This window comes from Brassica napus (genome assembly GCF_020379485.1).
Source record: "Brassica napus cultivar Da-Ae chromosome C4 unlocalized genomic scaffold, Da-Ae chrC04_Random_30, whole genome shotgun sequence".
Classification (NCBI taxonomy): Eukaryota; Viridiplantae; Streptophyta; class Magnoliopsida; order Brassicales; family Brassicaceae; genus Brassica; species Brassica napus.
The window spans coordinates 1-26,818 of NW_026014253.1; the positions used below are offsets into that span (position 1 = coordinate 1).

The following is a 26,818-nucleotide window of genomic DNA, read 5'->3' on the forward strand; positions in this document are numbered from 1 at the left end:
GCACATTCTTAATGTTGCTAGATCTCTTCTTTTTCAATCTCATATTCCTCTTCCTTATTGGGGTGACTGCATTCTCACTGCAGTTCATCTGATTAATCGTCTTTCATCTCCTATTCTCAAAAATAAAAGTCCTTATGAGATCATCACTAAAAATATTCCTGATTACAATCTTCTTAAAATTTTTTTTGTCTCTGCTACGCATCTACTTCACCCAAAGGCAGAACAAAGTTTGATCCCCGAGCTCGAGCTTGTATTTTTCTTGGATATCCTTCGGGTGTCAAAGGATACAAGCTCCTCGACCTTGAGACTCACTCTATCCCGGTCTCTCGTCATGTTGTCTTTCATGAAGAGCTTTTTCCTTTTGTTGGATTAGATTTAGATTCAGATTCATCTACTTTCTTTCCTGATCTTAATCCAACGTCTCCTGTGACACAAAAACGCTCTGATGCAGAGACCTCTGTTCCTGCATCGTCTATAGAGATTTCGCCTTTCGCGGATCCTATAATTGATGATTCTGAACCTTTCGTTCAGACATCACACGTGAAGACTAAAAAGCCTGCTTATCTTCAAGATTACTACTGTCATTCAGTGGGATCTTCAACCCTTCATGAAATTTCATCTTTTCTTGCTTATGGCAAAGTTTCTCCTTTATATCTTTCTTTTCTCGTTTCCATTGACAAAATCAAAGAACCCCGAACCTATACTGAGGCAAAGAAACTTCTGGTTGGGATGATCCGATGGATAATGAAATTGATGCTTTGGAAGGAACAGATACATGGACCATCTGTACACTCCCACCTGATAAGACTCCTATTGGTTGCAAATGGGTTTTTAAGGTGAAGTTTAATGCAGATGGCACTGTTGAAAGGTACAAAGCAAGACTTGTTGCTAAAGGGTACACTCAACAAGAAGGGGTTGGTTATCTTGAAACCTTCTCTCCCGTTGTCAAGTTAACCACTGTTAAGCTTTTGCTTTCTCTTGCGGCCATCTACAATTTCTCTCTTCATCAGTTGGATATCTCAAACGCCTTCCTTAATGGGGATTTACATGAGGAGATTTATATGAAGTTACCTCCAGGATATGCTGATCGTAAGGGGGACTCTCTTCCTCCTAACCCTGTTTGTAAACTTCAAAAGTCTCTCTATGGCCTCAAGCAAGCTTCACGTCAGTGGTTTCTTAAATTCTCTACTACTTTGACATCTTTGGGCTTCATACAGACACATTCTGATCACACGTGTTTCATCAAGATCACGGATGCTCTTTTCCTCTGCGTCATTGTCTATGTCGATGATATTGTTATTGTCAGCAATACTGATTCTGAGGTGGATTTGTTAAAGCAACAGCTAAAGCACCATTTCAAGCTCCGTGACTTGGGTCCGATGAAGTACTTCCTTGGCTTGGAAATAGCTAGATCATCAGATGGAATTCATGTCTGTCAACGAAAATATGCTTTAGATTTACTTGATGAGACAGGTCTTCTTGGCTGCAAACCATCAAGCGTTCCAATGGATCCTTCTATTAAATTCTCTAAAGAAGAAGGTGGTGCTCTAGTTGACGCTGAGGCATATCGATGTCTTATTGGTCGTCTCATGTATCTTCAAATCACGAGACCCGACATCACCTTTGCTGTGAACAAGCTTAGTCAGTTCTCTTGTGCTCCACGTCAGAGTCATCTCACAGCGGTGCTCAAGATTCTGCATTACATCAAAGGAACCGTTGGTCAAGGTCTGTTTTATTCCTCTAAAGCTGAACTTCAAATACAAGCATTTGCTGATGCTGATTGGGGATCGTGTCAAGACACTCGAAGATCAACCTCGGGTCATTGCATATCTCTTGGTACATCTCTTATCACTTGGAAGTCGAAGAAACAACAGGTGGTTTCGAAAAGTACCGCAGAAGCTGAATATCGGAGTCTCTCTGTTGTTACTGATGAGATTCTCTGGCTTACGAACTTTCTTAAGGAGCTGCGTATTCCCTTGTCCAAGTCCACACTGTTGTTCTGTGACAACACAGCTGCGATTCACATCGCGCATAATACTGTGTTTCATGAACGTACTAAGAACGTTGAGATTGACTGCTATAATGTTCGTGACTGGTTAGTTGCAGGTTTGTTTAAACTTCTTCATGTACGGACTGACTTGCAGCTAGCTGACCCGTTTACAAAGCCTCTTTACCCTGCTCAGTTCAAGCGGTTGTTTGGCAAGATGGGTCTACTGAACATTTTCGTCCCATCTTGAGGGGGACTATTATAGTATATAGAGTCTTTGTAAATATGTTTTACGTATATTGTCCTGTACAGTTAGTTGGATACAGTATATATACTCAAGTGTACAGTCAGTTTTAATTAATGAGAATTATGTTATTTTACTAATAACTTTCAAGATAGCCCTTGAGACATCTCCTGTCATAGGCGAGTTCTTAGGGAATGCCTACACATAAGCGAGCAATAAAAATAAAATACTGATGTTTTTGTTGCCAATTTTGTAAATTAATAAAAATAAATATTAAGGAACTTACAAAGCCAAAACCAGCAGTCTTAGAGCATCATTAACGGGGGTTCTTAGGACGGGGCTCTTAGCGGAATATAAGAACCCGACTCTTAATTTTTAACTGAAAATGCTAAGAGTCGGCTCTTAAATAAGAGATTTAAGAGCCGACTCTTAACTTTTTCAGTTAAAAGTTAAGAGTCGGATTCTTATATTCTGCTAAGAACCATGTACTAAGAACCCTGAGTTAATGATGGTCTTAAAGGAAGGTTTAAAACCAGCCGTCTTGAAGGAAGGTTCAACCATTGCATATTTGAAGCAGTTTTCAGAAACGATATCCTTAAGGTAGGGCACATCGTCAAAAGCTGCTGCAATACCACCTTTTGATGTCCCTTTGGACAATAGATCGTCGCATTCTTCGGCAGAACCAAAAGGCTTGAGCTGTGATTCAAAAAATTTCAGACCTAGCAGAATATCTTTAACGAAACCGCCCTGTTGGTACCCTACAGACTCCCCACTTCTGATGAGATCTTCCACATTTGTGGCTGTTGGAAGCAAACTTTGTACCGTCAGAAATGAGGTGAGACTCGCTGTGTAACTCTGAGTTAGCACAAGCACCACAAAGCACCAGACGACCACCACAAACCTTGCTAAATTGCTCACTACCTTCTCACCTATCACACGCACAATTTCACCATATCACTACAATACTGTTTCTTGTTAAAAAATATTTATATAAATCGTAATAAAGTTTAACATATGTTATACATGGATTATTGATAAGTGTAACAACTTACGGTGGGCAAAAACCATGGTGGAGAAGGAGAAGCAGACACTAGTGCCGATCTGGTGGTGAGGAGGTCCACGGAAGTCTGTGTTGACTCTGTGTTCGAACAGCCACACAACAAACCCAATGAAGACGAAGAAGCAACCAGTGGTGATCCATAGGTCTAAGCTCCAAGGTTTTAGGAACACCCATGAGTTTTTGTTCTTGTTGCTCCTCACCGGCACAATCATAGACACTCCAGACTCTGTGTACGGTAACGTGAAATCAACATATGATGACCTGTTCGATGTGATGGTTATATCTCCAACAACTGCATCCCACTTCTGCTTCATTTATCAATTACTAGATTAAGATCCGCACTTTGCGCGAGATAAAAATTATATATATAAATTATTTTATGTATTATATGTTCTTACATATTATGAAATAATAAATATATATTAAATAATTAAAAGTCAGTAACTATTACATATATAATTAAATTGGTGCGAACGTATAAATCAATTTTATTAATCCAAACAATTTTAAAAAAAATTTGATAGGATATGTAATTAAATTTAAATGATATTAACATACATAGTATATTTATAATATTAATGTCTATTTTTTTTTAATGATGTTTTCTACTCATATGTTTTTTTTATCATGTGTATCTTTAATAGCAAAAACTTTAAATTACTGATAACAAAATTTTCATTGTGGGATTAATAATTTTAGTAATTGATAATTTAAAAATTTATCAATGTTAGTTCAAAACTTTTATCAAAAACAATTATTTAAAGTAAATTTTGAAACTAAAATATTTATTTATTCAATATGGTTTATAGTTTAATTTAGAATGATATATATATATATACATATATATTTTAAATCTTAATGATTAATTAAATTAGACTTTTACTTATATGATTTTGTAATCATTTGTATTTTGTCATAACAAAAATTTTAAACTATGGATCGCAAAATTTGAATGTGTGACTTTTAACAGTTTTACTAATTTATTGTTATTTTTTAAAATTCAAAATATAAAATATACAGAAAAATCTTAATTTTTATAATATGGTTATTTTGTTTTTTTTAAGTTATTTTAATAGTTTTAAATTAAAAAAATTTGATAGAAGATACATTTTTTTTATCAGATCTTTATTATTCAAAATCATTAATTGTCATATATACTTTACCCACATTAGGCAATTTCGTAATCTTTATTTAAGGAAATAATAAATGACATTAATAATGAATTTATGGTTAGTTTAATAAAAAGTTTATTATATAATTAGATGGATCAACCTATTTCTCTAGTAATTCTAAGAATCATCCTAGTGATGACATGTGGCTACAAAAAGAAGTTGTAATGTTTCACAAATAATATATAGGGGATTGGAAATCAGACATCAAAGAAAAATTATTTATAAAGTAAATATATTATGATTATTGGTTAATAGTTTAATTTTAATTTTAAACTATTTTATAATTTATATAAATAATATTATGTTGTTTTAATTAGACATGTGATATTTGTATATATAGTTATATTTAATTAGTTATAGGTCTATTTGTATATAAGTAAACATTTAGAATATATAAAAAAGAACTTACCCCGTCAAAGACTTGGTAGACCAAATCATTGTAGTTATCACCTGGAGGCTCGAAACCGTATTGAGGAATGACTGAATATGGTAACTCTTTAAGAGCAGCTTCAAAGATGTCTATGGCATAACCCCTTACGGTTGTTAGGTTACTGATTGGATTTGTCTTTATCTCCACAAAATTGAGGAATCCTTTGTTTACTGGAACACCCACTTTAATCTTCTTCCCGCTTGTTGGAATCTCCCAACCTTTTGGAACAACGGTCGAGTTCCCAGGCCATATTACTGGCCCAAACCTTTTGCCTAAAAATGATGTCGTTTTGTTTGATTTTGCATTCACCAGTCCACTACTTGGTGTCCATAATCCGATAATCCTCTCTTCATCTCCGATAACATTGATTATCTCAAAAGTTGATGACTCGACGCTACAAGAAAACACGCCGAATTCCGACGGAGGTTCCGACGGACATCAATGTCGTCGGACATTTGTGACGGATTACCGACTAATTTCCGACGAAACAAGGGTCGTCGGAATTTTCCGACGACTTTTCGACGACATTCCGATAAAAAATGTAACCGTTGTAGTCGTCGGAAGTTCGTCGGTATATTCCGACGAATTTCCGACGACATTCCGATTAACAGTAAAGTCGTCGGAATTCCGTCGGAATTTTCCGACGAATTTCCGACGAACCATGTGACCGTTGCCGACAAATATATATGATCGTTGTATAGCCGTTTGAGATTGGACAATACCGACGGAATTCCGACGGACTGCTTTACATCCGTCGGAATTACGTCGGAAAGTCGTCGGAGGACCGTAAGCAATTTCCTATAAATACAACCCCTCCTCATTCAACTCATTCACACTTCATTCTCTCTTCATTCTCTTTAGTCATAACAATTCCGTGAAAATCATGTCTTCAGAAGTTTATTATCGTTCGTGGATGGATAAACCTCATTTGGATCCGAACACCAATTTGCTTACGGAAGAATACGTTCAAGGGATTAGAGAATTCATGAGGCTTGTTCAACAGCAATCGGATGCAAAAAGTGGTATGTTAAGATGTCTCTGCTCTTCTTGCAATAATAATAAGGTTATAAAAGAATTTGATGTTTGTACTCATTTGTATATGAAAGGGTTTTCACGTAATTATAAAGTTTGGTACCTTCATGGGGAAACTGGTTATGAATATGGTAGTACTAGCGAACCTCAGCCTGTTAGTGAATTTCAGCCTGATATTAGGTTAGAAGAATCTAGAACGGATATAGATTATGGTGTAGGTACTGAGCAGATGGTACATGATCATTATAGAGGGGAAGAACCAAATCCCGAATTTAGGAGATTTTTTGACATGTTGGATGCAGGAAAACAACCCTTGTATCAAAATTGTAGAGATGGTCATTCAGTCTTATCATCTGCAACTAGATTAATGGGTATTAAGACAGACTATAATTTGGCTGAAGAATGTATGGATGCGATTACTGATTTTGTCAAAGGTATTCTACCTGAGGATAACCTTGCACCGGGTTCATACTACGAGGTTCAGAAACTTGTTGCAGGTCTTCAACTACCGTATGAAGTGATAGATGTAGGTATTGACAACTGCATGATCTACTGGAGAGCGGATGAGACACAGAATGTATGCAAATTTTGTGGGAAACCTCGTTATCAGGAGACGAGGGGAAGAGTTCCGATCCCATTCAAAAGAATGTGGTATTTGCCTTTGACGGAAAGATTGAAGAGGTTGTATCAGTGTGAGCGCACAGCAAAAGCAATGAGATGGCATGCAGAGCATTCCACAAATGGTGAGATTAGACATCCTTCAGATGCGAAGGCTTGGAAACATTTCCAGTCAACATATCCAGAATTTGCGGAAGAGAGAAGAAATGTTTATCTTGGATTATCTACTGATGGTTTCAGCCCATTTGGAAAGCATGGAAGACAGTATTCTCTATGGCCAGTTATTGTGACACCGTACAACTTACGGCCGAGCTTGTGCATGCGACGAGAGTTTTTGTTTCTCTCAATTCTCGTCCCCGGGCCAGATCATCCTAAAAGATCACTAGATGTGTTTCTTCAACCACTGATATATGAGTTGCAACAACTATGGGCGCATGGTTTTGAGACATACGATGTTTCGTGCAAAGAAAACTTTCAGATGCAGGCAGTACTTATGTGGACAATAAGTGACTTTCCAGCATATGGTATGTTATCTGGATGGACAACACATGGGAAGCTATCATGTCCATATTGTCAAGATGACACAGATGCTTTCCAACTAAAGAACGAAAGGAAAACGTGTTGGTTTGACTGTCACAGACGATTTCTACCACCTGATCATCCATACCGCATGAGTAAGACTTCGTTTACGAAGAACAAGCAGGTGTTTGATGGTCCACCTGAGGAAGTTAGTGGGAAAGATTTGTTGAAGCAGTTTAGGTATTTTGATGCAGAAAGGATGCCAGATGTAGGTGGACATGAAAACATTCGAGTCAATGAGGTTGGAGAGCTATATAACTGGCACAAAAAGAGTATTTTGTGGGATCTGCCATATTGGGAGAGTCATCTATTGCGGCATAATTTAGATGTCATGCATATTGAGAAGAACTTCTTCGAATCATACGCCCATAATGCGAAAACATTAGGCTCTGTACCATCCCCCGCCCGGTTCTCCTTCTGGAATTTTCTTTTCCATCTCAAACTGAAATCTTCACGCTCTTTGGACCGAGGGACATGACTCCTCACACCTAACAAGCCCTGCATAGTCTCTAAGCTACGACCGTTATGTCTCATCATGTGGGTCATTCCATTTGATAGTAACCAGACATACCCTTCCTCCATCATCCCTATTTCTCTTGCTTTCTTCAAAACCTGGAATCCGAGACTTGCGTCCATGTTGATAACGAATACCCTTGTCTGCTCAGTCTTGAGTTTATAAAGTTCCTTTAGAATATGATCATCGCTAGCCTCTGGAGAGATCACACTTCTATGGACTTCCACGTCTTCTAAAGCCTCTGACAAGGAGGGCATGATTCCTTGACCTAACTCGTTGTCCACATAAATTGCGACGACGCTTCTCCACCCAAATGATTTGACAATGGACGCAATGGCTTCAGCCTGGAATGAGTCGTCGATAGTGGCTCGGACGAAGTAAGGGTTGTTGATAGTTCTAAGTAGAGGGCTCGTTGCTGAGAAAGTGATGGTCGGTACTTGAGATTTGGTGGCCAGTTTAATCATAAACTCGGCTTGCATAGAGCTTCTTGGTCCGATGATGGCCCTCACTTTCTCGTTATTGATTAGGTTATAGGCTGCTTACACCACAAGCAAACAAAAAAGAAAAAGAAAAAGAATGGTTAATCCTTTGTTTGGACCACTGAGAAGATAGAACGGCAATATTGAACGTAAGTATGGACTTATTTGTTCGTTTATAGATTTTAATATTTTTAGTAGAATTAGCTGTTATTGGTTTATGCATTTTACAATATCGAAGTCTATTGTTACTAGTTTTATTATTCTTTTATTCTGTTCAACATCTAGAGTTATTCAGACGTTGAAAAATAGTATTTTTAATCAGTTCTGTAATTCTATTATAATCTAATGTTATTAGGATATTAATTCTTAATATTTCATTTATAGTGGTAGGGATTTCTTTTAGAGTTGACTAATCTTCAGCAAGATTCTAAGCATATACCACAAGTAGATTATTAATAGTAATCTAACAGACTCGTTGCACATACCACACAAGAACACACTAAGGACTTTCAGTAGGCACTTATAAGATTGATTAGATTCAATGAAAATAGTACCTAATCAAGTCTGGAGGTTACCTAACTTCATAGGCAGTATTCATTTAACTAAAACTAAATATAACTATACCGAATTATCCCCTTACCCAAAAAATAGTAACGGAGAAGCAAGAGACAGAAAATGTAAACAACCTGCAGCTGATGCCTCAACAATATCTTCCATGGAATCCCTGACGTGAAGAGCAAGTCTTGTGCGGTAATGAGGATGAGTTTGGTAGAAATCGGACAACGACATGTTAATTGAAGTGAGGCAGATCTTGGAAAAGTTTGTTTTGAGATCAATAACTACTCCTACTTTTATTTCATCACTAGTTGTGTTTTGTCCTAAACCAGCATCCATCACCACAAATCCCCAAAGGAACGGAACAAAGTAACTAAGAAAGGTGTTACGAGTTTTTGTAGTGTTGTTTGTCATCATCACAAGATTTGAGGACACGGATAATTATGTGATTCTTTAACTTCCCTTTTCTGTTATATATATAGAGGAATGAATTGGTTTGGAAGAGTCTTGAACCCAAAATTGGTTCTAAAAGAAGAAGTCTTAAAGAATTATTATTAAAAACATTAGTGTTAACCCTTGTTCTTCTGAAACTCGCTAGGCGCTACGCGTGTGGTGCACCCGGGCCTAGCAATTTATTGGAAAAGCGGGAAAAAATCGGGAAGTACACGGGGAGGAATTTTTTGTATTTTTATATTTATAATACTTCATTTATACGTATATTATCATACTCTAGTGGTTTGGTCATTAGTATGGCATGAACTATCATGGGTTCGAGGTGATCAGAGTGTTATTTACTTTCAATGTTTTTAGTAAATTGTATTAAAAAAGTATATGTAGAGCGATACAAAGATTGTACTGTGATCTAGTGGTTTAGGTGTTTTAATATGCTTATTTACTCACGGGTTCGAAGGTAGGTAGAGGTTAATTTTTCTAATTGTAAGTCAATGCGAAATTACTATAATGTCATCGTCCCCTTCTTCTCACCTCTCTCTGTCGAACAGAAACCCAATTTTTCCACTTTACCTTTAAAAAAAAAAAAATTCTTAACATTTTTCACTGGTTTGATGATGTTTTTAACCTGATTACTCTAGATTCTCAACTAAACATTTATTTTTGTACTTGAAAATTAATTAAAAGTGAGTTTTCCGTTGATTTTTTTAAAAAAGTTGAATCGTGATGTTAATTACACGGACGTGTTTCGTTATAATTCGTTCTAGGCGGCTAAAACATGGAAACTATACGGCTACCCCCTAATGCTACCGCCGAGGTCTGATTCGCCACGGCCACCTACCGTGTAGCGATTATTCGGACGATTACTCGGCTCCTCGCCCGAGTTTTCGAACAAGGGTGTTAACTAAAGGACAATAAAAATGGGTTGGAAAAAGTCAAATGAAATTTGAAATACGAGGCAGGCAGAATTTTTTTGCAAAGCAAAGCTACAAATTTTCCAAGTCTCTGATTACATAAATAATATTTGTGTATGTAGTAATTCCAGTGGCATAGTTTTTTCTTTCGAAATTTCCAGTGGCATAGTTTAGTATGTAGTAATTCGAATAGTTAAATATTAATCTCAGATGGAGATATATTTTTTAAACTTCTCTTTTTTTAACAACACTCAGTTGGATAGATTAGCTTGCAAAACTATAAGGTAAATAAGTTCCTTCAATTAGTTTATATTTCTAAATTTCAAGTTATAAATTTTTTCAAAAGGACGAACACTATACATACAAAATATCAAATAAAGATAAGATTTTGTATATAAATTCCAGAAAACAACGAAATTGATTAAATAAACTTGAAAACATTCTAAACACAAAAGAAAATCTTAAACATCACAGAGAAGCATACGGATAAGATTAAATTGTCTGTTTCTTTAATAATTTTGATATTTTAATTATTTGTAATGAGTCATTATAATTTATTATATTTAGATTGTATGTTTATTTGTTAAAACAATATAATTTTATTATTTCAATGTTTATTTAGATTTATATAAATTTTTGTTTTAACTAATTTATTTATGTTTTGTTATAACTAATTTATTTTTTTATTTTATTCTAACTAATTTATATATGTTTACTTATAAGTTTAAACTGATAAGAAATAATAATTTAACTCCTTTATTAAATATAACACAATAAATATTTTTTTTTAGTATTTGTTGGAGAGTAAGTGTAACATTATTCACAAAATACCAAATTGGGTGGGTATTGTATAATTTTTGGAATCCCTGTTTTGGAGTCTCATTGGAGTTAACCTTAGAGTTTAGATCTTAGGAATTACAGTTTATTAGCGGGGATTATATATTTATTTAGATTATTTTGTTAATTTACAAATATATATATATATATATATATATATATATATATTAATTGTTTTAATTGTTTTTATATAATCACCTGTTTATCTTCTTTAATATTTCATATTCTTTTTTTCTCGAGTAGTTAGTTATCTTGCTTTTATTTTAAGATATGATATATAAAATAGTTTTGTGATATGATTATGAGATTCAATCATTTTGTAATACTAGCAGACTGGAGCCAAAAAGAAGTAGAAGATGATTACTAGAATTGATAAAAGAGTGAAATGGAATTGTGTAAAAGAAAAGAAATTTGGACAATTCTAATATGGACTGGCTACATGCTTTATTTTGAGCATATATATATATATACATATATACTATTTTAATATATTTTTGATAAAAGAATTTATTACCAATTTCAATGCACCAGAACAAAGTCTCGTTTTTTTCAACGTGTGTTTGGGTATGTTATATAATCAAACACAATGTGGTGACCGTTGGAGGACCACCACATCTTCTCCGTCAATAAGACATAATGACGTTCGGTGTGGGGAAATCCAAAACTAATATTTAATATTGTCAACATTTTTTTCCAAACACTAAAAAGAGACATCAATACCAAAAGATCACCGCACATTTGATTTTGTATGGACATGTCGAATCTACATGTACGTTACGTAGGTCAAGGCTTTCGCAATTGTATAGACTTGACTCAAGTCACTTAGGTCTTTGTAGTATACAAATGCATTTGGTCCGGCTTTTAATTCATCAAGGATAAGTGAAGGACGTCGAGTGGTTTTACATTGGGGTCAGAGGCTGAAGGAGAAATATCCAATTCTAAGAGATAATTTGGTTACAAACTTATGTCCATATAATCTGTCTTTATTAATTTTCTCTGTTCTCTCAAGCTTTTGATCTTACCACTGGACCACGTTAAATTTGTTAGAAGAAAGCTATTTAAACCACCCACGTCCTTGTTGAGGCTTGAACAATAGTCTCTTCAAGCTTTAGGTACCACTGAAACACTTTATATGTTCTGAAGATAACTAATTTTTAACATGGTCTGGGTCTCATATTATAGAGATGTAGGAGACTTCAGACTCAACACTTCCTAGTCCTTCCAAAAAAATAAATCAACAAGTTTGTTATCTTATTTTTAAAACATGATATTTCAAATTAAACTTTCAAAAGAATTGTTTTTTTTTTGCACTTGGCACTATGGAATAGTTTAAGCCCTTCCATAGATCCGGGATGCTCCCGATTATTAAAAAAAAAATTGATTGCGAATATAAAACTCGTATTGACGTAAGTTTGTAAATAAACATACGAATATGAATACAAGATTTTATCTATGATAAGTTTAAACTCAACATATTGGTTGGACAAAAACAATACTATTAAAATCGAAAACAAAGTGGCAAACCTGTCATGCACTTTTGCAACTTCTCTTTATTTCATATTAAATAGAAAATTTCTCATCTTCATCTTGTGCCGGTTGCAGGTTCAAAAGCTCTCTGCTCGCGTTGCAAGACACTCTTATTGACACAAACTCCCTAATTGGTGACGGACTGGGGACTTCGTGGCAATGGTGTATACCGTGCACTGTAATAATAATGTTTGAAAACTCCCAAAAAGTAATACTCCAAGTTCATGCACCCAAGTCCCGATGGTTTCAATAACCTCGAGCTCATGTTCATACAACTAATTTTCACCGGTATTACAAAAGAAGGCATAGACCTATAAAATAAACAGTTAGGAACCGTCCATATACAGCCCAATAATCATTATCATTCATTTCTACATATTCAATATTATAAACTTAACTATTTTCTTACTACTTAGTCATTTCACACATTTCTTACTACTTAGTCTTTCATATACATTTTCAGCCTGAAGGTCACCTACAGTCCAAAGATTCATCACGGCCGAAGCCAACCTGCGATTAAAAGGTCTGTCATGGCCGAAGCAAGCATGTGATCGAATGGTCCATCACGACATATCGGTCCATCACTGCTTGTTGGTCCATAGCTAACCTTTGACCCGAAATTTCATCACATATCCCGTAGCCAACATACAACCCAAAAGTCCATTGCAGCCCATAGCCAACATATGACCCAAAGGTCCATCACTGCCAAAGTCAACCAGCAATCCGAAAATTCATTATGACCGAAGCCAACATACGGCTTAAAAGCATTTAACTTAACATTTCATTAAATAACTCATGTATACTATGATAACGTTTTCTACGAATGTTAAATTATTCATCTCAAAAAGTCGTTTTTACAACATGTGCATCATACGATTAACGGTTTGTAGTAGAGAAAGCTTTTAGGAATTTATGAAACAGAGCAAATCACAGCAAATGAAAGAAAAAGAAAAACTTCGGGTCTTCATTCTTCAACGAGAGCCAAACCAGACCATCATTGCCTTGTCAAACCGTCGACACACACCTCTGTTTAGTGATGATATTCGATTGCGCACCACCTTATCAATGAATTTTATGAGAATAGTCGTAGTCTGTGGTGTTTCTCTCCATATTGTGTGTATCGAGACTTGAAAGACATATCTCAAAGGAAACATGTCTGTTCGATCTCTTTGCTCATCCATCAGTATTTCCAAAACTCTGCTCCAGTCGTTTGAATAACAATGCCCAAGAAATTTTCCAGTTAAGTTAAAAAAAAAAAAAAAACTTTCCAGTTAAGTTCAGCCAAATTTCTTGAGATAAGGGACAGCTAAAGAAAAGATGTTCCCTTGTTTCCATTGGAGGCTTACACAAAACACACTGAGCATCCGTCTGAAGGTTCCACTTTATTACTCTATCACCCGTAGCCAACCTATTATGGGCTGCAATCCAAGACAAAACCGAGTACTTAGGAGTTGCACCGGAGAACCAGAGACATTTGAACCATTCCACCTTCTCTGACCGGCTCCTTATTAATTCCCAAGTCTGTCTTGTGTTGAATATAGGCTTGTAAGTATTCCCTACTCTCCAAAGCCGAACGTCGTCACAACTCGTCAAACCCCGACATCTTAGTTGAAGAATGATCAGGATCAGGATCTCCACTCGATGGTGACGTTGACGTAAGATTGAATAGCATGCTCCACTGTGGCATCAATGTGTATTCCTAGATCAATGCAACCCGGTGTTCCAGTTAGATCGATCAGCGTGCCTAGTGGAGACCAGGCATCGAACCAAAAGGAGGAGGTTGAACCACTTTGGATCTCGACTTTAGTGAGAGACTGCACCAATTCTCTATACTTCAACAGCTTTTTCCAAATCCATGAACCGGGTGAACTATTATCATTTGCCTTCCAAAAGGAGCCCTTTCGAACCAAGTAACGATTTATCCAACGTACCCACAAAGATTATCCGAACAGAATTCTCCAGATAAGTTTTAGACAGTTTACTTTATTCATCTCTTCCAGCGATCGTAGACCCAATCCTCCTTCTTCCTTTGGTTAACAAACTTTCTCCCAAGCAAGTTTGGCCTTGTGAGGGCTCATTGTTGGACCTGACCAAAGGAATGACGCACAGAGCTGATCAATCTCTTTGATGCACTTTTTCGGGAGCCTGTAAACCGACATCCAAAAGTTGGTGATGCTGTGAATTATAGTGCTGATTAATTGCAGACGACCTGCAAAAGAAAGCTGTCTCGCGGTCCAGGTTGTAATGTGCTTCTTTATTCGGTCAATCAACGGGGAATAATCATTGGCAGTCATTCTTTTAGTCAGCAACGGGAGGCCTAGATATCGGACTGGGAGCAAACCGGAGTCAAAAGGAAATTGATCCAGAATTCTTGTCCGATCACTTTCTTGAACCCCTGCGATGTAGAGCGTTGATTCTCCAAGCTGATGCTCAATCCAGAGATTTCTGCAAATCTCTTAAAACTTGCAGAATGCCTTCAATGGAACTCTTCTTACCATCTGAAAATACCAATAAATCATCTGCGAAGCAGATATGAGTGAGATGCAAATCCTTACAGTAGGGAAGAAAACCAATCCTTTTCTCTGTGGTGCTTTATCGATAAGTTTTGTGAGAACTTGTATACATAAGACAAAGAGATAAGGCGACGTCAGTGAGCAGCCTTGCCTCAGACCTCGAGAGCTATTAAAATAAACCGCTAGCTCACCATTAATTTGTACTGAAAAAGAAGCCAACTCAACGCACTTCATAATCCAAACCACAAACTTCTTCGGAATCTTAATGGCTGAGAGAATAGATCTCAAGAAAGACCATTGAACTGAATCAAAGGCTTTTGAGATATCGATCTTCACAGTGCACCTTGAAGAGATCGTACTCTTATGATAGCATTTCACCAATTCAGAAGCTAAAAGAACATTTTCCATAAGAAGATGCTCCTTCGCGAAAGCTGATTGATTAGGAGAGATGAAGCTTGGGAGAATTTTTTAATTCTGTTTGCCAAGATCTTAGAGATAACTTTGTAAAGAACATTGCAACATGATATCGGCCGATAATCACCCATTCGAGCTGTCTCGTCTTTTTTCGGAATCAGAGCCAGAATTGTTGAATTAATACCTTTGGGGAGAAAACCTTTTTTGAGAAAGATTGTACTGCCACCGCAAACTCCTTTCCAATGATTGACCATGCAGATTTATAAAATTGACCAGTGAAATGTTTTCTTTCATGCCTCATATACTTAGGATTAAACAACTATTTTCACATAAACATCATAATGTAATTTAGCTATCAATCCGCCAAACGTATCATACATTTTCTAATAATACAAAGAACGTCATTCGGTTCTTGAAGGATATCCTTAGAAGAACAAAGAACAAAATTTTCATAAACAATTCACTTAAGTGCTTAATCTCAGTCCTAATGAGTCAAACTTCATTCTTCTTTCGAAAACGTTAGAAAGGAATAAAATTAAAATTACAATAAAGTTGTGGTATTAAGAAGACTGAATAAGAAAATGCAAGTTTGAAAGACTGACGAGATCTCGATTCGTTTAGGAATGATGAGTTCACGGATTTTAAAAGTCTCCAATTTCATTCTTCTTTCAAGTTGTCGTTCAGTGTTCTTTGTTGTTCGACCGCAGATTTTGCTTCATCTTCTAGCAAAATAAGGTTTATACATAGGAAACGTGAGGCAGTTATGTCCGCTAGCACGTACTAGAAGAAATTCCAGATACTTGCGAAAATAAATATCTTGAAAAATTCAACAAAGAAGAATAGAAACCTCTTGGTAAACCACAAAGTTTCTACTGTTTGTAATAAAATTTAAGTTATCGAGAAAAGAAAAATTGTCTTGTGTCCTCTGGCTGCACATTTCTTTACTTTTTTGTTTTGTTTTAACCAAGTGTTGTGATTTTGGCTCTCGGCTTGGCGTTCACTCTCTTGTACTCACTTGTGTTTTATCTTTAACACAAGCACAAACTCACACTCTCTTTACCCTCTCTCATTTACGTTTGTCTTTGCTCTTGTAGAGACAGAAGAGAGTTTATTTTTAATTGTTTACATTGTTCTTTCTCCGAATCTTTTTCTTATTAGACTTGGATACCTTTTACAGCACCACACACATACATACTTATAGTAGTCTTTTACTAACTACTACACTTGCACTTCAACTACTACAACTTAGCCTTAACTCTACTAACAACTCTTACCAACTCAAACAACAACTCTAGACTAGCTAGACATTAACCAACACTTCACACATTTGTTGGCTTGACTAAACAAACTAGACTTTACTCTTATTCTCCTGGTTGTAACTTCTAGTTACAACCAAGTCTCTTCCTTGACTTCTTGTTGTTGTCGTTGGTCTTACTTCTTCTTCTTCTTCCTCTGTTGCTTGCGCTCCAAGCTTCTCCTTCTTATTCTTCCTCTTCCATTCCTTTGTAGCTTCTTCTAAGCTACTCTTCTTTATTCTTCTTTTCTTGGAGTATTTAATCAAGGTTCAATCTCAACACCAAGGCTCGATGCCTCTCGGCCTGTCAGAGCTTCGGGACTCAGCACTCTTCCCCTGCTTTCTATTCTACCATACCATTTCATCCTCTTAGCCTTCCCTAACTCTTCAAGTATCTGAAAGTATGGTCAAACATGGGTATATCTCGTCTTACAAACTTATCAAACAACTTGCAAAAACATGATAAGTTGTCAAAAGTTCTTATCATGTCATCATTTTCTGAATTCAGGATTAAGTAGCCTGAAATTGCATCCTTTGACGTGTTTTATGTACATTAGCAGATATACTGATGGTATTCTCGGTATGGAATTGTACCTCCGTTCACTCTACTTTGAATGAAGTCTTTAGTGTTAAAAAGGCATGGAAGAATACCATCATTAAATCTGCTAATTTCCTTGTCCAAAAAAATGAATAAATAAATCTGCATATTCCACACAGGAAAATATTTATGTGTTTCTTATTATTTTAAACTCGGATTGAAAGGAAATTTTTATTGTTAAAAACAAATGAAAGCAAATTAAACACTAAGTAATTATTATGATACAATTATTTTGTAAATATATATACATTTTTTTGAATGACTATTTTGTAAACATATATACGCTTATTTGAATGTAAATAATGGTACTGTGCATTTGTGTCTTCTTGGTTCCGTATCTAAGTCAAGCTTTTTATATATACATTGAATATAGTACGTTTCTAAATGTGTTGGATCGTCAGTTCAAACTTTCTTCCTGAATCTCTTGCTTCAACAAACTTTCTTTCTCATTCTACTTCACGTAAAGTATTAGCTTCCTCATCTTCATCTTGTTCTAGTTGTGGAGTGAAAAATTCTTCACTCGGAACGAGAGACACTCTTCTTAGCTCAAACTCCATGTTCTCTGACGGATTTTGTGGCCATGGTATGTTCTGCATTGTTGAAGATCTTGGGGTGCATTGAGTACTAGGTGAACTCACATTATGAACCGCACTATCCTTGAACATGTGGGATTTTATGTCTTTTTCGTCAAAGCTTCTAACCAAAATCGTTAGCTTTCTCCAGAAAGAAATTTCGGAGTCCTCATAAAGAAAAAGGCCACAAAGACGAGAAGAGCCAAGAGCGAAGTAACACCTACTATTAGAAATAGACCCCAAAAGCTACTGACGCTAAGCCGGTTGTGTGAAGGAATGAGTGTTGGATCAGAACAGTTACTCTTTTTGAAGAACCATTTATCCTCGATTTGTTGCATTTCATCGTTTTCAATCACTTCCAAGATAGCCCTCGAGACATCATCCGTCAAAGGTGAATTCTTGGGGAATACCTACACCGAGCATGAAATTAATTAATGCAAGCAATGAAAATATTAAATACCTAAAGTGAAATTAATTAATGCGAGCAATGAAAATATTATTGTGTAATTTTGTAGAGGTAAAGTTAAAGGAAAGGGAAAGAACTTACAAAGCCAAAAGCAGAACTCTTAAAAGAAGGTTCAACAATTGCATATTTGTTGCAATACTGAGAAATTATAACTTTAAGGTAAGCCACCTCATCGAAAGCTGCTGCAATACCTCCTTTCGATGTCCCAGTGATCAAAAGCGTGTGGCATTCTTCAGCAGAATTATAAGCCTTGAGTTTAGAACCTTGAAATCCTTTATTTATCAAAAATTTAAGCACGAAAGAACCGTTTTGGTATCCTACAATCTCCTCGTTTTTTATAAGTTCATTCACAGTGGTGACTTCTGGTTTAAGCCGTTGTACTGTAAGGAAAGATGTGAGGTTTGCTGTGTAACTCTGAGTCAGCACAAGCACCACAAAGCACCAGACGATCACCACAAACCTTGCTAAATTGCTCACTACCTTCTCTCCTGTATACACACAGCACACGCTTTAATATGTATCACGCAAACCTCGTATTGACAGTAAATTGGGATCTATTATATTATATTGGCAACCCAAACCTCTTCACTCACTACGAATATGCATGCATGTCTATAAGCTTTAGCATTTATCATCAGTGAATGCTTTTAGTAAACTTACGGTGGGCAAAATTAATAGTGGAGAAGGAGAACCAGAAACTAGTGCCGATCTGGTGGTGAGGCGGTCCACGAAAGTCGGTGTTGACTCTGTGTTCTAAAATCCACACAATAAACCCAATGAATATGAAGAAGCAAACGGTAGTGACCCATAGGTCTAAGCTCCATGGTTGAAGAAAAAACCATGTATTGTTTTCAATGTCCTTCATTGGTACCAACATAAACACACCAGACTCTGTGTATGGTAACGTGAAATCAACAGACAAAAACCTATTTGCTCTGATGGTTATATCTCCCACAGCTGCGTCGAACATCTGTCTCATTTATTAATGATTTTTTTTAGAAAACACACATCGAAAGATAGAGCTATATAATCTTATTATAGAGATCGCTTTTTTAATATGGAAGTGGATGAACATACAACATTTATATTTCTCCAAGCTGCTAACGTGTTCGGTAGAGCTAATCCAATTCGTCATTCCATCTGTAAATATCCATACGTACCCTTCCCCCATCATCCCAATATCTCTAGCTTTCTGAATAACCCGAAACCCAAGATTTGGTGGCATGTGGGCAACAAACACCCTTGTCTGCATTGTCATGAGCTTGTAAAGCTGGTTTGTAATCTGATCATTGCTAGCCTCCAGTGAGATCACACTTCTAATCGTTATACAAGTATGCACATCTTGTAAAGCGTCAGCCAAGTATGGCATGATTCCTTCTCCGAATTCGTTGTCCACATAAATTGCGACAACACTTCTCCATTCAAAGGATTTGACAATGGCCGCAATGGCTCTGACCTGTGATAAGTCATTAAGAGTGGCTCGGACGAAGTAAGGGGTCTTGGTAGATGTCAAAAGAGGGCTTGTTGCCGAGAATGTGATGACAGGTACTTGAGATTTGTTGGCCAGTCTAATCATAAACTCGGCTTGCAGAGAGCTTCGTGGTCCGATGATGGCGCTCACTTTCTCGTTCTTGATTAGGTCCAAAGCTGCTTGCAACACAAGAAACACACAAATGAAAATATTATGAGTAAGTTATCCATCAATAACTTTCTGAGTCTAGACATTGTTCTCAAACTAGGTTTCTTATGTACTGTTGCTTTATCTTTTTTATTTGATCCATTTTAAATAGTTTTGGGTATCTGAGTTTCTTTGTATATTTACTTCATTTCATTCTTTAATTTTTCTTTGTTGAAAAGGATCAACATGTTAATAGAAAAAAAATCAAAATTATTTTGTGATTATGAGTAGAGTTTATCAATGTATAGATAAAGAGGTTAACAAGTTCAATTATATTTTAGAAAACAAGTTCAATAATAGGTATAAAGAGAGTAACTAAAATGAAGTATGTGTATTTAGTTATATTTCATTCCATATTAAAAAAAAAAAAAATCAAGAGTAGGCAAATGTGTGTGATTTGAAATTGGTCAATCGCTAAGCTATTAAATTTTTGTAGCTCAGTTGGTTAAACTTCATTCAAAAAAAAATTTATCAATAATACTTCTTACTTATATGATTTTGTAATCATTTATATTTTATCATAACGAAAAATCTTTAAAACTTGGATCGCAAAAAATTTAATGTGAGACTTTTAATAGTTTTAGTAATTTATAGTCGTTTAAAAAAATCAAAATATAACATATACATAAAAATTAAATTTTTTATTATATAGTTAATGTAGTTGTTTAATTTATTTTATTAAATTAAAGTAAACAAATATGATAGAGAATACACTGATTTTTATCAAATCTTTATTATCCAAAATCATCAATTTTCATATATACTTTAGTCATATTAGACAATTTCGTAATTTTTATTTAAGGAAAGAAAGAAAAACATTAATAACGAATTTATGGTTAGTTTAACAAAAAACTTATTATATATTTAGATGGACCAACATATTTTTCTAAAGATTCTAAGACTCATTGTGGTGATAACACATTGTTACCTCAAATGTTATAATGTTTTTCTTTTAATACATGGGGGATAAATTGTTCTGATATCCAAACTAGTCAATTGCTACTCAATGCGTCAAGTGTACACCGTTGAGTTATATTAATATCAAGTACAATAAATACAGCTTATATACGTAAAAGTTAATAACAACTTAAGCTGATAACTTACAACATAACTTTCTATGGAGTTTGTTTAGCTTCTCTCTGTCTTTCAGCTCCAAATTCAATATCAGATTCTCCATGTTTATCATGTTTTGGTTGCGTCCTGAAACGTTCTTTACTCATGGAGAAACATGCTCGTCTTAGCTCAAACTCCCTGTTTAATGACATGCTTCGTGGCAATGGTCTGATCTGCACATTCGAAGGACTCGGAGTAATAGGTGAACTCACATTATGAACCGCATTGCTCTTGAAAGTGTGCGACCTTGTGTCTTTCTCATCAAAGATTCTGAACAAAGACTTCAGTTTTCTCCATATGGAACCTTCGGATTTACTACATAGTGTGTGCCTATGTTCGTACAAGAAGAGTGCTACAAAGACGAGAAGTGCCAAGAAGGAAGCAACGCCTGCTATCAGAAACAGTCCCCAGAAGCTACTGACACTGAGGCGGTTAGATGAAAGATCAGCGGTGGCTTGATCAGGACAATCACTAGCGAGGTTAAGACGGTTGAACCACTTGTTCTCTATGAGTGACATTTCTTTGCTTTGAGTCACTTTCAAGATAGCCCTTGAGATATCTCCTGTCATAGGCGAGTTCTTGGGGAATGCCTACACATAAGCGAGCAATAAAAATAAAATACTTTTGTTTTGTTGCCATTTTCATAATGCACTAAAATAAATATTAATTAAAGAACTTACAAAGCCAAAACCAGCAGTCTTAAAGGAAGGTTTAAAACCAGCAGTCTTGAAAGAAGGTTCAACCATTGCATATTTGGAGCAGTATTGAGAAACGATATCCTTAAGGTAGGGCACTTCGTCAAAAGCTGCTGCAATACCACCTTTTGATGTCCCTTTGGACAGAAGATCGTCGCATTCTTCGGCAGAACCAAAAGGCTTGAGCTGTGATTCAGGGAAGTTCAGATCTCTTAAAAGATCGTAGACGAATGTGCCTACTTGGTACCCTACAGACTCCCCTTTGCTGATGAGATCTTTCACATTTGTGGTTGTTGGTTGTAAACTTTGTACAGTCAGAAATGAGGTGAGATTCGCTGTGTAACTCTGAGTGAGCACAAGCACCACAAAGCACCAGACGACCACCACAAACCTTGCTAAATTGCTTACGACCTTCTCACCTATATAGACACACACAGTTTCACCATATCACCAGTTATAGTTGTAATAACTATATTTTTGTATTTAATGATAATCATAATATAATTAACGTTATGATTTAACTTACGGTGGGCAAAAACCATGGTGGAGAAGGAGAAGCAGACACTAGTCCCGATCTGGTGGTGAAGCGGTCCACGAAAGTCCGTGTTGACTCTGTGTTCGAACAGCCACACAACAAACCCAATGAGGACGAAGAAGCAACCGGTGGTGATCCATAGGTCTAAGCTCCAAGGTTTTAGGAACACCCATGCGTTTTTGTTCTTGTTGTCCCTCACCGGCACAATCATAGACACCCCAGACTCTGTGTAGGGTAACGTGAAATCAACATATGATGACCTGTTCGACGTGATGGTTATATCTCCAACAACTGCATCCCACTTCTGCTTCATTTATCAATTATTGGAAATCAAAAATCAAAGAAAAATGCCTAATATATTATATTATAGCTGATTCTTGAGTCCATTGATATAAATTTATAAAGTAAATATATTATACTAATTGATTAATCGTTTAATTTCAATTTAAAATTATTTTATAATTTATATAATTAAACATTTAGAATATATAAAAAGAACTTACCCCCTCAGAGACTTGGTAGACCAAATTATTGTAGTTATCACCTGGAGACTCGAAACCGTATTGAGGAATGACTGAATATGGTAACTCTTTAAGAGCAGCTTCAAAGATGTCTATGGCATAACCCGTTGCAGTTGTTACATTAGTGATTGGATCCGTCTTTATCTCCAAAAAATTTAGGAATCCTCTGTTTACTGGAACGCCCACTTTAATCTTCTTCCCGCTTGTTGGAATCTCCCAACCTTTTGGAACAACGGTCGAGTTCCCAGGCCATATTACTGGCCCAAACCTCTTGCCTAAAAATGATGTTGTTTTGTTTGATTTTGCATTCACCAGTCCACTACTTGGTGTCCATAATCCGATAACCCTCTCTTCATCTCCAATAACATTAATGATCTCAAAAGTTGATGACTCGAGCTGCCGGTTAATGAGTTTGAACTCTCCTGCTAAACCCTTGAATTCTACATTCGAGAGAGCCTCTAGAAGATGTGGACCGTAGGTCCTCATATATGTCTCTGTGTTGGTTTTCTCTACCGCCATGGCCAATGCAGTGACCGAATCATACGCCCACAATGCGAAAACATTAGGCTCTGTACCATCCCCCGCCCGGTTCTCCTTCTCGAGTTTTCTTTTCCATCTCAAACTGAAATCTTCACGCTCTTTAGACTGAGGGACATAACTCCTTACACCTAACAAGCCCTGCATAGTCTCTAAGCTACGACCGTTGTCTCTCATCATATGGGTCATTCCATTTGATAGTAACCAGACATACCCTTCCTCCATCATCCCTATTTCTCTAGCTTTCTTCAAAACCCGGAATCCGAGACTTGCGTCCATGTTGATAACGAATACCCTTGTCTGCTCAGTCTTGAGTTTATAAAGTTCCTTTAGAATATGATCATCGCTAGCCTCTGGAGAGATCACACTTCTATGGACTTCCACGTCTTCTAAAGCCTCTGACAAGGAGGGCATGATTCCTTGACCTAACTCGTTGTCCACATAAATGGCGACGACGCTTCTCCACCCAAATGATTTGACAATGGACGCAATGGCTTCAGCCTGGAATGAGTCGTCAATAGTGGCTCGGACGAAGTAAGGGTTGTTGATAGTTCTAAGTAGAGGGCTCGTTGCTGAGAAAGTGATGGTCGGTACTTGAGATTTGGTGGCCAGTTTAATCATAAACTCGGCTTGCATAGAGCTTCTTGGTCCGATGATGGCGCTCACTTGCTCCTTCTTGATTAGGTCATAGGCTGTTTACACCACAAGCAAACAAAAAAGGAAAAGAATGGTTAATCCTTTGTTTGGACCACTGAGAAGATAATGTACGCTTGCTTACAGATAGAACGACAATAAATGGAATTATATAGTTGTTCGTTTATGGATTTTAATATTTTTAATAGAATGAGCTGTTATTGGTTTATGCATTTAACATTTTAAATGTCTAATCTTACTAGTTTTATGAGTCTTTTATTATATTCAACATGTAGAGTTTTTCAAAAGCATATATTTTAATCAGTTTGTAATTCCGTTATAATCTAATGTTATTAGGATATTAATTCTTAATAATTTAAATATAGTGATAGGAATTTTCTCGACCATACGATAGTCACCACGACTTCCTGGATAGAAAGAGACTGAAGATTGTTAATCAAAAGATTTCTGAGTAGACTAATCTTCAGCAAGATTCTAAGCATATACCAGTAATCTAACAGACTCATTGCACATACTATACAAGAACACACTTGGGATTCGGTAGGCATCTAAAAGATTGTTTAGATTCAATGAAAATAGTACCTAATCATGTATGGACGTTACGTGACTTCATAGGTAATATTCATTCAACTAAAACTAAAAATAACAATACCAAGTTACCCTTACTTAAAAATAGTAACGGAGAAGCAAGAGACAGAAAAAAGTAAAGAACCTGCAACTGATGCCTCAACAATATCTTCCATGGAATCTCTGATGTGTAGCGCAAGTCTTGTGCGGTAATGAGGATGAGTTTGGTAGAAATCAGACAACGACATGTTAATAGAAGTGAGGCAGATCTTGGAAAAGTTTGTTTTGAGATCAAGAACTACACCTACTTTTATTTCATTACTTGTTGTGTTTTGTCCTAAACCAACATCCATCACCACAAATCCCAAAAGGAACAGAACAAAGTAACTAAGAAAGGTGTTACGAGTTTTTGTAGTGGTGTTTGTCATCATCACAAGATTTGAGGACGCGGATACTTTATGTAATTCTTTAACTTCCCTTTTCTGTTATATATATATATAGAGGAATAATTTGGTTTGAAAGATTCTTAAACCCGAAATTGGTTCTGAAAGAAAAGGTCTAAAGAATTATTAAGAAAAATATTAGTGTTGACTAAAGGACAATAAAATTGGGTTGGAAGAGTCGGATGAAATTTGAAGTATGACGCACACTGAACCTCTTTGCTTTGCAAAGCTACAAATTTTCCAGGTCTATCATACATGAATCATAGTATTGTATGTAGCAATTCCAATAACATAGTTTTGTTTTTCTGAACTTTCCAGTGGCATATTTTGTATGTAGTAATTCGAATAACTAAACATTAATCTCGAATGAAATGAAATGGAAAGGAAAAAAATATTCTTTATAAATAATATAATTTTATAGGAATAGTAAGAAATTGAATGATCTTCTTTCTATTGGTCACCATTCAAAGCTTCTACAAATTAATTAATAGTATTGGAATTACGATAGATTATTAATTTATAGCTTTACTAATTTAAAGAAAATTTTCTTATTTAGAACTATATATTTAAATATGTTTTATTTAGAAAAATAAATAAATATTTAATTTTAGATATTATATACAGAAATTGGTGTGTATACACCCAAATGAACCTCTAATTTGCATTCGACCCTCACATTTTTCGTACTAAATTTCGTTCCCATTTTGCCCATCTGCCATGGATCCATACATCATATAGGTGCGTCAGTTTGTGTCATGCAAGTGGTCATTTTTTTAATTTTCTTTCAGGCTCTCTCTCTTTCTATGTTTAACTCTTTTATTCCATCAGTTCCTAAAAGATCTATATTCTAGATAAAACTTTTGTTTCAAAAAGATACATATTTTATATTTCTAATGCAATTTTTATCAACTAATAATGAGAAATTGTGAAGTTCAAGAACATTAATTGCATTTCTTAAAATCTTATTGGTTTAAAAATATAAGAAATATAAAATTACAAAAAATTATGTACTTATAGTTAAATTTTAATATTTTTATTAAAAAGTGTGAAAATTCTAAAACATAGATCTTTTAGGAACGGAGGGAGTATTTCTCTTTTTCACATCCACGTGAAATCAATTCCTCTCTCTTTCTTTTCTCTATTTTTTTTTTCTCTTCTTATGTTTATGTTTTGTGTGTTAACCAAAAAAAAATTATTTCTTGTGTGCTGTGTATTTTATCTCTCACTCTCTTTCTCTTCTTATATTCTACTTTTTTTTGGGCACACTTATATTCTACTTTGTCGCTCTTTTTTCCTATGTTCTAATTCATTGTAAATCCTCATACTCCATTGATCACCAAAATTTTTAATTTTTCATATCAATATATTTTTGGATTTTCCTTTGTATTAATATTGTTGAAGACCACTTAAATTAACTGTTTCAGTTGTTTATATAATAATACTAAAATTATTATAACTAACACATTTATATTACTCGCTATTTACTTAATTACCAGATATTATTTATCTTTAGCAGAACCTTACTTTTATATTCCATTTTTAGGTTCATGTTTTGTTAGCAGTTACTATTGGATACATTGTCTGGTACATGACATGTTATCTGATACATAGTTTATTATCTTATAAATTCTTTGTTAGCTAATATCGAATTTGACACCATAAATTGGTTTATAACAATAAATTTAGATCTTATATAATTGCTACATGTCCTTACATGTTAGTTGATGTCGTTCATTATGTAGAAAAATGGTTGGGCTTCATGTTGAACATATATTTTTGAAATGTCTCCACCATTTGGTGTGGTATTTCTTTATTAGTTG

The 26,818-nt window shown here is 35.5% G+C and overlaps 1 protein-coding gene and 2 pseudogenes across 1 annotated transcript; all 3 read right to left on the bottom strand.

Annotated features, from left to right (window-relative positions):
- Nucleotides 1-2,344: 2,344 nt before the first annotated feature.
- Nucleotides 2,345-9,748, bottom strand: LOC106393971 (annotated as a pseudogene).
- Nucleotides 9,749-17,415: 7,667 nt separating this feature from the next.
- Nucleotides 17,416-20,339, bottom strand: LOC106393972 (annotated as a pseudogene).
- Nucleotides 20,340-20,940: 601 nt separating this feature from the next.
- LOC125594772 (glutamate receptor 2.8-like) lies at nucleotides 20,941-25,016 on the bottom strand. Its single transcript, XM_048770849.1, has 5 exons — nucleotides 24,701-25,016; nucleotides 22,780-24,026; nucleotides 22,268-22,580; nucleotides 21,727-22,160; nucleotides 20,941-21,636 (listed from the first exon to the last, which is right to left on the bottom strand). Exons 1-5 carry the CDS (start codon nucleotides 24,984-24,986, stop codon nucleotides 21,049-21,051), a joined length of 2,868 nt encoding a protein of 955 aa, XP_048626806.1. The 5' UTR covers nucleotides 24,987-25,016; the 3' UTR covers nucleotides 20,941-21,048.
- Nucleotides 25,017-26,818: the final 1,802 nt, after the last annotated feature.

What these genes read in the sequence shown, in the direction of transcription:
- LOC125594772 (XM_048770849.1), bottom strand. Translation starts at nt 24,986, where the DNA reads ATGATGACAAACACCACTACAAAAACTCGTAACACCTTTCTTAGTTAC. An exon ending in TCTACCAAGTCTCTGAGGGG is followed by an intron (nt 22,581 to 22,779) that starts GTAAGTTCTTTT and finishes TAAATGAAGCAG; the next exon opens with AAGTGGGATGCAGTTGTTGG. An exon ending in CACCATGGTTTTTGCCCACC is followed by an intron (nt 22,161 to 22,267) that starts GTAAGTTAAATC and finishes GTGTCTATATAG; the next exon opens with GTGAGAAGGTCGTAAGCAAT.